Source organism: Etheostoma spectabile, chromosome 6 (assembly GCF_008692095.1).
Source record: "Etheostoma spectabile isolate EspeVRDwgs_2016 chromosome 6, UIUC_Espe_1.0, whole genome shotgun sequence".
Classification (NCBI taxonomy): domain Eukaryota; kingdom Metazoa; phylum Chordata; class Actinopteri; order Perciformes; family Percidae; genus Etheostoma; species Etheostoma spectabile.
In genome coordinates, this window is record NC_045738.1 from 13,928,885 (window position 1) to 13,940,220 (window position 11,336).

General features: G+C 38.6%; 3 protein-coding genes across 11 annotated transcripts in view; all 3 read left to right on the forward strand.

The window, feature by feature from the left end:
• Nucleotides 1-264: 264 nt before the first annotated feature.
• On the forward strand, nucleotides 265-5,479 carry mrps15 (mitochondrial ribosomal protein S15). 2 transcript variants are annotated; one of them, XM_032517486.1, is made up of 8 exons: nucleotides 265-534; nucleotides 3,429-3,497; nucleotides 3,587-3,662; nucleotides 3,799-3,847; nucleotides 4,007-4,091; nucleotides 4,208-4,266; nucleotides 4,731-4,922; nucleotides 5,165-5,479. In XM_032517486.1, exons 1-8 carry the CDS (start codon nucleotides 393-395, stop codon nucleotides 5,273-5,275), a joined length of 783 nt encoding a protein of 260 aa, XP_032373377.1. In that variant the 5' UTR covers nucleotides 265-392; the 3' UTR covers nucleotides 5,276-5,479. The 2 variants fall into 2 exon arrangements, with proteins under 2 accessions (XP_032373377.1, XP_032373378.1); XM_032517487.1 differs by having other exon boundaries at nucleotides 266-538; nucleotides 3,439-3,497; nucleotides 5,165-5,349.
• Nucleotides 5,480-6,390: 911 nt separating this feature from the next.
• LOC116690488 (cornifelin) lies at nucleotides 6,391-8,321 on the forward strand. 2 transcript variants are annotated; one of them, XM_032517500.1, is made up of 4 exons: nucleotides 6,391-6,718; nucleotides 7,410-7,556; nucleotides 7,666-7,802; nucleotides 8,052-8,321. In XM_032517500.1, the coding sequence occupies exons 2-4, from the start codon at nucleotides 7,445-7,447 to the stop codon at nucleotides 8,154-8,156; spliced, it is 354 nt and encodes a 117-aa protein (XP_032373391.1). In that variant the 5' UTR covers nucleotides 6,391-6,718; nucleotides 7,410-7,444; the 3' UTR covers nucleotides 8,157-8,321. The 2 variants fall into 2 exon arrangements, with proteins under 2 accessions (XP_032373391.1, XP_032373392.1); XM_032517501.1 differs by having other exon boundaries at nucleotides 7,414-7,556.
• A 300-nt stretch (nucleotides 8,322-8,621) lies between these two features.
• The window catches only part of oscp1b (organic solute carrier partner 1b), a 10,905-nt gene continuing 8,190 nt past the window's right edge, over nucleotides 8,622-11,336 (forward strand). For 2 of the 7 annotated variants that reach the window (XR_004332263.1, XM_032517459.1), the window contains exons 1-4: nucleotides 8,661-8,895; nucleotides 9,400-9,429; nucleotides 10,136-10,290; nucleotides 10,655-10,822. Coding sequence is in view for 6 of the 7 variants with exons in the window: in XM_032517459.1 (XP_032373350.1) it covers nucleotides 8,784-8,895; nucleotides 9,400-9,429; nucleotides 10,136-10,290; nucleotides 10,655-10,822 (465 nt within the window). In the remaining variant the exon portion in view is untranslated. Of the gene's footprint in view, nucleotides 8,896-9,399; nucleotides 9,430-10,135; nucleotides 10,291-10,654; nucleotides 10,823-11,336 lie in introns of all 7 variants that reach the window. The other 5 variants (XM_032517457.1, XM_032517456.1, XM_032517454.1 and 2 more) reach the window with 4 other exon arrangements.

Sequence of the window (11,336 nt, forward strand, 5' to 3'; positions counted from 1 at the left end):
GTTTCCATAACAGTGTATGCACCTTGCTTGCTCTTCTTTTCTTTACACTCTTCCACACATAGTGTAGCAACATACATGTTACTCCTGGCAGGCAGCATACTCATCTGAGAGGAGTTCTGTCATATGGCCCCACCTTGTTAAAATACTCATGAACAAAAAGACTCCCAAGCTCGGTTAACTTTTGTATTTCATTTGTCATTTCATTTTGTCCTATCGATGTGTTCTAAGATTGTTAGCATGGCCTAGGCAAAAAAGAACCTCCAATCATCACTCAGCTAGTTTGGTCTAGTCAAAATGGCGAGCCTCACATAGGGGTCGAGTGTGATTACCAGTCACATTTTTCATCATTTCTGGGAAGTTTCTTATCTACCTTGTAAACTATTCTGACAAACATGTTCACAAGCATAGCACTGCGAACTGTTCTGAAAACGTCAGTTGGTGTTTTGCGAGAAAGCGGCGCTCTGTGCTCTGCTCTGTCACTGAAAGCCTGGACATGCAGCTCGGCTTTACTGTCAGGACCGAGAGTCAGCTGTGGTAAGTGGAAACGGTAGGAAGAACCTAATAAAGCTCATTAGATATGTTTAGAAGACCGCTGGCTAATGCATTTAATTAAATGTGTCTGTTTACAGTGCCGAACACTGCCCGTCTATCAAAAACAGTTACCTAGCTAGAACATCGATAGATAGTAGGCTAACGGTAGTATGCTAATAGGGCTGCACAATTAATCGCAATTTTATCGAAATCGCAATATGGACTAGTGCAATATCCCAAACGCACGGGGGGGGTAATATTTGTTAAACGCCAAATATGTGTCCAACCATTTTGAATGAAGTATTGTGGTGCTGCAGAGACGTCCTGGGTAGGGCTGGGTAATATGGAGGAAATCTAAAATTTGATATCTGATATTTTTGACCAAATACCTCGATTGTAGTGTTGACTATTGGCGCTTTCCCATAATATTTACTCCATGAGATTTTTGATAAATAATCATCAGTAATGTGTATATAATGACTAAGTGGGTAAAGGCAAATAATAGAACAGTTACAACAGTCTGATAAGATCTGAAAATGACATGCAACCTTTAAAACCAGGAAAAGACACCACTTATGCCATATTACAATATCCAAAATCTAAGACGAAATCTAGTCTCATATCACGATATCAATAAAATATTGTTTTATTGGCCAGCTCTAGTCCTGGGCGTACAAACCTATCCAATAGATTCTTGCAAAAGTCGCACTACATGACAGTAGCCTACATTTTTATTTGTGTTTTATTGAACATGGTGATCCAAAAAATTGATCATTCCCTCCAATATCGTGAATCATATCGCAATCGCAACATTAATCAAAATAATCACAATTTGACATTGTCTTCATATTGGGCCGCCCTATATGCTAACACCGGCAGAAGTGGCTCTAGGGCTGCACAATTAATTGCAATCTCATCGAAATCCCAATATAGACTAGTGCAATATCCAAATCGCAGGGGGGCCGCAATATTTGTCAAAGGCAAAATATGTGTCAAACCATTCTTAATAAAGTATCCTGGTGCCAAAATAGGTGTAATATTTAGTATACTTTCATTTATATTGGTGAGGGTAGGTAGACTAAGTATTAGAAATACCTTTATGTAGCATGGAAAGACAAGGCAGCTTTTTTGTATAGCAAATTTCAATTGCAAAGTGCTTTACAAAATGCAAAACCAAAGGAATTAGAACAGTAACAAGGGAAGTGGATTGACTAAAGGTAACCTTCAGATATAGCTTTCAAATGAGTTAGGTCTGAGATCTATAACAGGGGGTCCTCAGAGTTACTGCAGGGGGGGGGCACCAAATTATTGTTTGACATTGAGGGACCGGGCAGTGTGACACACCTGTCCCTCTTGGATTTGCAGATATTCTGCTTCATCTATTTATTTTTCTTCCTACCATGAAATCTGCCTTCCAATGCATGGATATTCACCAGACCTTGCATATAGGTCCAGTACTATGTTTAACTTTCTCAACTGGCTTTGTGGGTTTATATTTCTGATGGTGGTGCTACAGCAGCAATAACTAACAAAAGTGTTTAAATATGTAAGGACATATGCGGTTTTAAATAGTTTGACAATTAATCTTAACCCAAAGTGTTTACGTGTATGTGTATGGCTGTTTAATCTGATGACCCATGTTGCTTCATCGTGATCATATCTAGCAGCTCTATTTTCATTTCCCCTGGATTCTTATTAGAATGTGACAACTCGTTTTCACACTTGCATTCTAGTTTTGGCTCGCTGACAGTCACAGACGTACCACACCTAGATTAACAGGCCCCCCAATCAACAAGTTGGCCTCTTTTTGCAGATCACTCCTCAACTTGATGACATGTCAATATATCAATAGTTTTTTAACCCAACAACATAAATCATTTGGTTGGGTATATGTTTGCTACTCTAAGGGGGGAAAAAAAAACATTAGCAATACTGTGACAGGAATGTAATCACGGACAGTATCATAAGAAATGAAAAGTAGCTTGAAAGTAGTTATTCATTTTCCTTGCAACTTTAAATAATGTTTACCGCCAAGAAAATCTTTTGTAAATTGTTCTTATGTGCTACAAGCGCTGAGAAACCAGAGCAGCTGCAGTGCACTGTCATGTTAGTTGTACATGTGGCTGGATTTCTGCAGGGATGAAGCATCAGTGTTTTGAGGAAATGACATAGTTTGGTGTTTCGATGATATTGATAGTGAAAACCGCTTTCCTCTCACCATCTGAAATGTGCATAGTTGTGTTTTATCTTGTTTGTGGGAAAGTCGTGTTGCACTGATTATCTCAGTTGCGTTCTTCAAATCATGCATCTTAAACTTGTGCATCAGTTGCATCATCATCCTGTGACTTTACTCTCACACAACACAAACAGAATAGAAATGCTTAACATGCAGCAATAGAGGCAGCATCCCTTTTCATGCTAAGTGGCATGCTGCAAATAAAAAAATCCTCATGTCACTAGCAGACAGTTTTCTTTAAATACAGGCAGGACAAAAGCATTAATCAGATCTTTCTTCAGATCAGAGTTAAATTAATACATCTTCTTACAACAATGGACCATTTAGCCTCAGGTTCTTTGGTGGTGTGGGAGGTGGACAATCTACAAAAGCTTTGCATATAGGCCTCTGTGGTCCTGTAAATGACCTATGTATTTACCCATAGTTCTTGGCTATTGTACTGTCTGGCATACGTCATGTTTTCCTTTTGGTCTTGCATCATTGGACCAGAAGTTTAGTTAGCGATTCACCTATTCTTCAGGCCCCAACTGGTGTGCCACTTCTGAGTTCAAATTAGCTATCCCTTTGTCTAGGTTGTTTTACTTTTGGTGTTTTCATTATCCTCTCCTCTTTCTTTCTTTCTTTCTTTCTTTCTTTCTTTCTTTCTTTCTTTCTTTCTCAGTTGCTGGTAGCTTTTCTGTCCCACCGCCAGTGAGACATTATGCCCGGGCTGCAAAGAAAAAGAAGACAGGTATGAGGCTGCATTGTCCCCACGTCAGGTTTTAACATTTTGAAATGCTCACTTTTCAACTTTTCACCCAAACACTTTTCTTCTTCCAGAGCCTGAGAGCCAACTCAGTGATCTTCCTCCAACAATGCTGAAGATGGACTACACTGCTGTGCCCCTCGCTCAAACGTAAACATGCATTTATACTGCAACTTGCATGAAATGAGTAAAAATAAAATGGATATTCACAATTCCTTATAAATCTGCATTCATATATTTATTATGGTTATATTTCTTCTAACACTAGTGTATTTTCTGTCAATAGGACTGATGATCTTGTCAAAAGACTTCTGTCACTGGAGTTGGCCAGTCATGTGAGTGCTCAGATCGCCTTGTCATGTTTTACTCTGCTTTCTTGTTCTACAATGTGTTTGAGGAAATTTATTATGTTTCTTGAAAAGTACAGTGACATGCCACTTTCAGAAAGTAGACTCCTAAATGGGTAGTTTAATAAGCTGTGTTCATGTCTTCAGAGGGAAAAGCTACAGCTGAAAAAGGAACAGCTGATTGCTAAAGTCCAGAAGGATGAGAATGACCGCAGCTCAGTTGGAGTCCAGGGTGAGTCGTGTTGCTTCAATGTTGTACATAGCGTTTTCACTGAAATGCTAACATAGTGTATTGCATATTTTAACTGTACACTGATTCAGTCCCCCTTTGAATGTCTTTTCCCTCAGTGGCTATTTTGACTGCGAGAATCCGAAACTATCAGGAGCACTTGCAAAAACATCACAAGGTGAGTGAAGGAGTAGAATCAGCATCATCTTAGCATCCTTACTCTCACGCAAGCTAAACAGGAAGGCTTGTCTGAGATGACGCATTACATCATCGGTCACTTGACTTATACCACTAGAACTGTTTGTATTAATACGTCTCTCCTCATTTCCTCTCTGCCTTCCTCTAGTGTGCGACATGCGTGTGCTACAGGATATCCTGTGTACTCCCACACATTAAATAAGAACATATCTAGCACGGTCATGGTTGGAAATTTCCACGTTACAGCTCACGTTAAAATTTGCTGTTGAAATTGACACAGAAGGGGAATCGAGGTTGTAACCATTGAACTGCTTCTCAGTTGCATTTGTAATTACGTACATCTCCCCATAAGCTGATGAGTGTATAAACTAAGCCTCAATTGGTGACCCCATTTTGTATCACATCTCCTCCAGCCCCATTCTGTAATGTGTTATTTCATTCCAGGACAAAGCTAACAAGAGGCGGATGCTCATGGCCATCGACCGAAGGAAAAAGCTTTTGAAAAACCTGAGGTTGGTTAGCTACGATACTTTTGAGAAAGTGTGCGAGCAGCTAGGCATCACGTACACCTTCCCTCCAGAGTACTACAGACGGGCCACTCGCCGCTGGCTGGCCAAGAAGGCCTTCTGTATTAAGGTAGCAAACAAATGATCTCATTATTCTGTGTTATTTTCATTTGCAGTGTATAATAATGGTATCAATTCTAGACCTATTGAATCTAGACCTTACACCCTTAACAAACCAAAGTGCATATTGTGTCTGAGAGCGTCACTCAGGCTTTCTGTAGGTGTGATGTGTACACTCATCTAACTGACTAACATGTTGATGGTGTTATTTTGTGCCTCCACTGACACTTGGGCATGGGTGTCTCTTCGCAGGTCTTCAAGGAAGTCCAGAAGCAGAAAGCAGAGCAAAGGCTGAAGATGAAGCAAAGTTTAGCCTCTACAGAAACAGAGGCAGCCAAGACAAGAGCTGTTCAGACCAAATAAAAGACAGTATTCTTTATAATACAACAATTGATTCTAAATGGTTGTCTTAACCAACATATTTCATTTTTCACCTTCAAAAATGTGGCATTCGGATAAATAACTAAATTTTTCATGTTACCATTATTCAATGTTATTTGCTTTTGCCTTTAAGATGATGTTAAAGTTAATGGAAATAAAATGTCCCAAAAAAGTGTCTTTAAATGTGTACATCTTCTACTATGGAAATGTATTTGTACCAAAATATATGACTTTCAATTAGATGTGTTTTATATTAGTTTTATCTGCCCAAAGCAAGTTTAGCAACCATTGTATTTCCACTTTAGTCTGCTTGTTGCAGAAAACTACTGTGTTTCTCTCTATGGGTTGAACATGTGTACTTTTTTTTGCACTTCAGAACTAACATTTTTACATCAGCTGCCAACATTCCTGTTTCGTAATTTATAAAACTAATAAAGCACTTAGCTATGTCTACAACAGTGATGCATAATGGTAAATAAACAGTCCACAAAATCACTACTCCTCACTGTTTCAGTACTGGTTTGGCATTTTTCAGGTCGGGTTGCTGCTTTGTATTGCAGCATGTCTCATTTTGTCCAAATACCAAAATTATCTCACTGTAATGTCATTCAATACAACACATCAAACAATGCCCCCAAGGAATTAACCACTTAGTCATGGTTCACAATCAATAAACTTTAAAGTCATGGTTCACAATCAATAAACTGATAGCACAACAATATATTTAAGAGTTGTCAGCATCACTGCTATGACTAGTTTGACTGCTCTGTAAGTATATAAAAATCTTTCCATGAATAGTGTATATCAAGATATTCAACCCTGAGTTGTGAACTTGTAACAAATGCATCCTTTTGTGCATATACCAGTGTCCATATACCTGTGTGACATCTATATGAACATTTTGATTTCCTCAGGGTTTTTAGTCAATAAGCAAGCAAGTTTTTGCAACTGCATGCAATATTGTACTGGTTCCTATCTTGAGTAAACCCATGCCTTCTTTTTGCAAACTGGTGTTGACAGTATATGTTGGTTGGTTAAAACCTCAAACTAACAGGGACGATGCATTTGTGGGTGTTACATGAAAGCATGTTCTGAACAGTTCCGACAACTGTGTGAATTCTTCATACTTTGCTGATCTAATGTGAGATTGAAAAACCATTTAAGTGGAAGGCTTCACTTCCTAACATACGTGTTCCAGTGATCTGTAGCTGTTTTTGATTATACACACTATCAGCCTCAAAGCAAAGCAGCAGTTCTTGTTAATAGTCTGAGTTTATCAGTCAATAATTACAGATCTTTGTCATCTTCAGAAACAGCAGTTTGTTGGCCAACCAGCATTTCACAGCTCAAGCTCGTCACAGCTTCCTGTGTGGTGGGCAGTTAGTCAGTTTGTTCAGGAGGAGTGCACACTTACAGACTCTTCTGGTAAGTGACATCTCCTTTTCCACTCGCAGTAGATTAACTTTATATTTTATTTTTCTATTATATTTATTTTATATCATATTTTGTTCTTTAAATTTGTGCCTTCACAAAAGACTCTATTTGACATGTTTGTTTGTACTTCAGGTTGAGTAACATTTCAAAATAATAGTATATTTTTCATATAGCAATTTTTCAAGTTTTCAAATTTGAAACTCATTAATAGCTGAGTTGACTAAGTTGAGGATTCTTTCATACATATTTTTGAGTTTATTTCACAAAATCTTTGCACAAAATTACAAAAGCTAACATCTGTTGAAACATGCTTCATGAGGGATTCATGAAGCGCTTTGAGTGTCTATGATAAAGCGCTATATAAATATAATTCATTATTATTGTTAATATAAATGCTATGAGTCTGAAAACCCCATTAATTCTGTCATAGAGTTATTCTCTAATGGAAAGCACTTAAAATGCGTTTACCTAGAACTCTAATTATTCCATGAAAAGTCATACTATGACATTTTATACTCTGGAAATGAATTGCATCACATGTTAGTACTTATGCACAGATGTGAAAACAATTGTGGTACATAGAAAGATTGATGTAGGTCATTTCTCCTCCAGCTTTTCCACCTGCAACAAACTGCGCCTTTGTTCCATTCCAGTGCTAACAGCTGAATGTGTTCTTATGTAGGCAGCTAAATCAAAAGCAGATCCAGTAATCCAACAATGTCGAATCCAGTGGTCACCCATCAACCAGGTGCAGGCAGCTATGGGACAAATGTCCAAACAGGAGAATGGAGCACGGGCCTGTGCTCCTGTTGCAGTGACTTGTTTGTCTGTGAGTACCATTTAAGATGCTTCAATTTTCAAATTTTTGGCCGTGAAGGCACATTTTCATGCTTTTTATCTTACAAATGTTGACAGTGAAATACACTTCTATTGTGCAGGTGCTCTTGGTTGCTTCTGTCCACTTATATTGAGCTGCTACACAGCAAATAAGTATGGAGAAAACTGCTGCTTGGGTTGTGTGCCAGGAGGTTCCACAGCCATTAGGACTCACATGAGACTGACTTATGGTATTCAGGTAAGTTACAAATATAATTATTGTACACTATAGACCCATGCTGGTGTTTTGGGTGGTTCCGTAAATCTTATACAGGCAGAGATTGACCTCTTTTTAAGAAGCTGGCTCTTTTGAAAGTCAGATTTCACAAACATAGGAAATGTTGGGTGTTCCTTGCAATTGAGAAACCTAAACTGCTGAACTGGTACATTTCCTCATAGGGGGTTGGTGTTTCATGTTGTGATTTTGTTGCAATCTTTTTAACCACAGGGAACCATAACCAATGATGCCTTGATGACCTTTTTCTGCGGATTGTGTGAGATGTGCAGGATGGCTCGAGAAATCCGCATCAGAAATGGAGACATTTCATCTTAAGAAGGCTTAAAGGATTCTGGTCTACAGTTGTTGTTTTTTTATGATGTCCAGCTATTATTATTATATAAGTAATTTGTTCATTCCTGTAGCGGGCCTAGCTTTTGTGCAGAAAACAAAGAATATGCAGCTTGTTAATTATGCCATTCAAATGTTGAAAAAGTGCTAGTAACCTACTGGTCTGCATTACTGTAAATAAACAGCATTTGTAAAACACTCACAATATGATTAAGTACATTTAACAGAAGAGTCTGACCTCTGGTTTGGAGCCACTTACACTAATAATACTGGTTTAGGGTTTATTTGGACATGATGTAAACACAATGGGTAAATTCACTGAGTGTGTACCTTTATTTTATTATATTAAAGTCTAATTTGGAAAAATGGGATTCAATTGCATGTGCACTGGGCACAAAAGTACGCGCCTGACTCGTCTACTTTTGTGAACGTCATGAAGCACAACATGCTGATTGGCTATTTGCTTCGTGGCCTGGCAACCAGAAGAGGCTTTACCAAACAGAGAGACCCCCCCCCCTTCGCCCCCAACGAGCAAGCATTCGAGCTAGCTAGCTACAATCGCGAGCTACCTAGCTACGTTTTCTGGAGATATTCAACCGTCCAAATACCATCATGTCTTCAAGAACTCTGCCTCTGCTATTCATCAACCTCGGCGGAGAAATGCTGTACATCCTGGACCAGCGGCTTCGAGCCCAGAATATCCCGCCTGACAAAGCCAAGAAAGGTAGCTAGCTAGTTTAGCAGCTATCCATATGACAACACAAGTGTCACCCTGCAGTAACTGCAATAACTGCACATGACTTTCATTCGGTTTGTCCGTTTACTAGTTGATGAATTTAGAATATGTTCAGCAATTCATAGAATGTCACTTCAAAGCCAACCTAAGAGTTAACATTAATGACTCAACTGGTTGTCTTTAGTAAACTCGCATATTTTGATAAAATCCTAATGGAGTTAATGTTGCATGGGGCACTAATAACCCAAGAGCGAATCTAAATTTTCAGCTATTTCCCAATGCTCCATTGTCAGATGTTCAACTAACGTTATATAGATTTGTATCATTCAAATGTAACCTTAGCATTCAACAATCGATATGAAACAGCTGTTGTTTTATATACTGTATATGTTTACAACAACGTTGGTCAAGCTTTGAGTCATTTTCAATTCAATCTGGTTTTCAGAACATCTTTTAATTTATCTCCTTTAAATCATAACGTTTCCACAATAGCTGGCTGGATAGAGGATGACAGAAAGAGAGGTATTATTACAGAGCTTCAGCATTATCATGCACTGATGCATTAGTAGCTAGTCTGCTACAGCTCTTTCCTCTGCTACATGGCTATATGCCATACAATAACATAAGATCACTACATAGAATTGTCTCTTACCTAAAACAAAACAAAAAACTAGTGCATTACTCTTTATTCTGCACATATCAACAACCTTATCTGGGAACCCCACACTTTCTGTCCCCACTCTGCTTTTTTCACAGCTCCTTTTTTTGTAGTTAAAATTTGGCTTTCATATGTGTAAGTAGCACTACAGACAATACTATTAGCCTTACTGTGTTAAGCAAATATTTGCCTTACTCTTGAACCATTAAAAAGCTTGTCGAATATTTGGACAAAAAGTGAAGTTACTATATGGTATCTATAGGTTTGACTTCTTACAGTCACAATAGTGATTGTGATCACTTCTGCCAATTGCAACAATAATTGATGGAAGTAATTACAGTAAATGAAAAATGCCCTACCTGGCAATTGCCCTGCTACCAAGTAAGACATATGCTGATGGCTTTCCACTCTGCTGCTTGATTAGTGCTGTTTGGATATAGGGTAAAATGGTTTTGGCCAACATGTAGTATAGACTGCTGCCTGCTTCTGAGCCTACAGTGTGGGAAGTATATTTGTCTAACCTCTTGTAACTATTTGGGGACTTTTTTGTTGTACTGTTTGCTTGACTAGTTATGAATGACATCATCACCACCATGTTCAACAAAAAGTTCCTAGAAGAGCTTTTCAAGCCACAAGAGCTTTACTCCAAAAAGGCCCTGCGGACTGTGTTTGACAGGCTGGCCCACGCCTCAATAATGAGACTCAATCAGGCTAGCATGGACAAGGTAAGTCCTCATGTATACAGATATAGCCCTTCTGTACAGCTGTATACTGTGTTGTATCATACACAGTGATGCCAGTTTGTGTTACAGCTTCCTCGGTATACAGACTACTATATTAGTATTTTAGAGTCAAACCTGCTTCAGAGCCACATTAGATACATCTACACATCAATCAGTCCTTATATCTATATAACAACTGTGTACATATTGGCTCATTTAGTTGACTTACAACAGTGTTTCTCATGTATGAAGCGATTCATATCGAACATGAGAATGTTGCTGTATGTGTCTCCCTCTGCTGTTTATTATACAACAATAAAAATTGATTTTATTTTGCTTTGAAGTCATGCATGTGTGTCCTTCACAGCTCTATGACTTGATGACCATGGCTTTCAAGTACCAGGTGCTTCTCTGTCCTCGACCTAAGGACATCCTCCTCATCTCCTTTAACCACATGGATGCAATCAAAGACTTTGTGAAAGACACTCCCAGCATTCTCAGCCAAGTTGATGAAACGTACCAACAGCTCATAGAGGTATGGCATGTGTGACTACTCTCTATTCTCCTCACATTTATTATGGACTAGAGTGGGTAGCGACATTACACATGGCTTGTTGTATTCCTTAACATTACAATTCATAATAATTACAAACCATTTGGATTATCATCACATACATTGACCTACAATATGACGGCACACATTCTGTCAAGTGTCAGCAGCAACAGTTTTTTTAAGGTCCAAAATGTGTTTCCCATCTAGTGTTAAGATCATATATTGCAGTTAACTCTGTCGCGCCACGCAGTTCCAAGTACAAGTTACTGGTACAGTAGTCTCCACGCTTCAAGCCAGTCATTTTCTCTTTTCAATATTCTTTTTTTCTGAGCGAAGAACAAGAAATTTTACTTTTGGAATTTATACTGGTCATTGATCCCCAGTCTCAGTTTCAGTTTCATTGATCCACAAGAAATTACAATTTACTTTGTTAGTAATCACTACACACAGGCCTAATATGCACACATGCTCAAGAGTACAGTGCTGGACCAGGGGG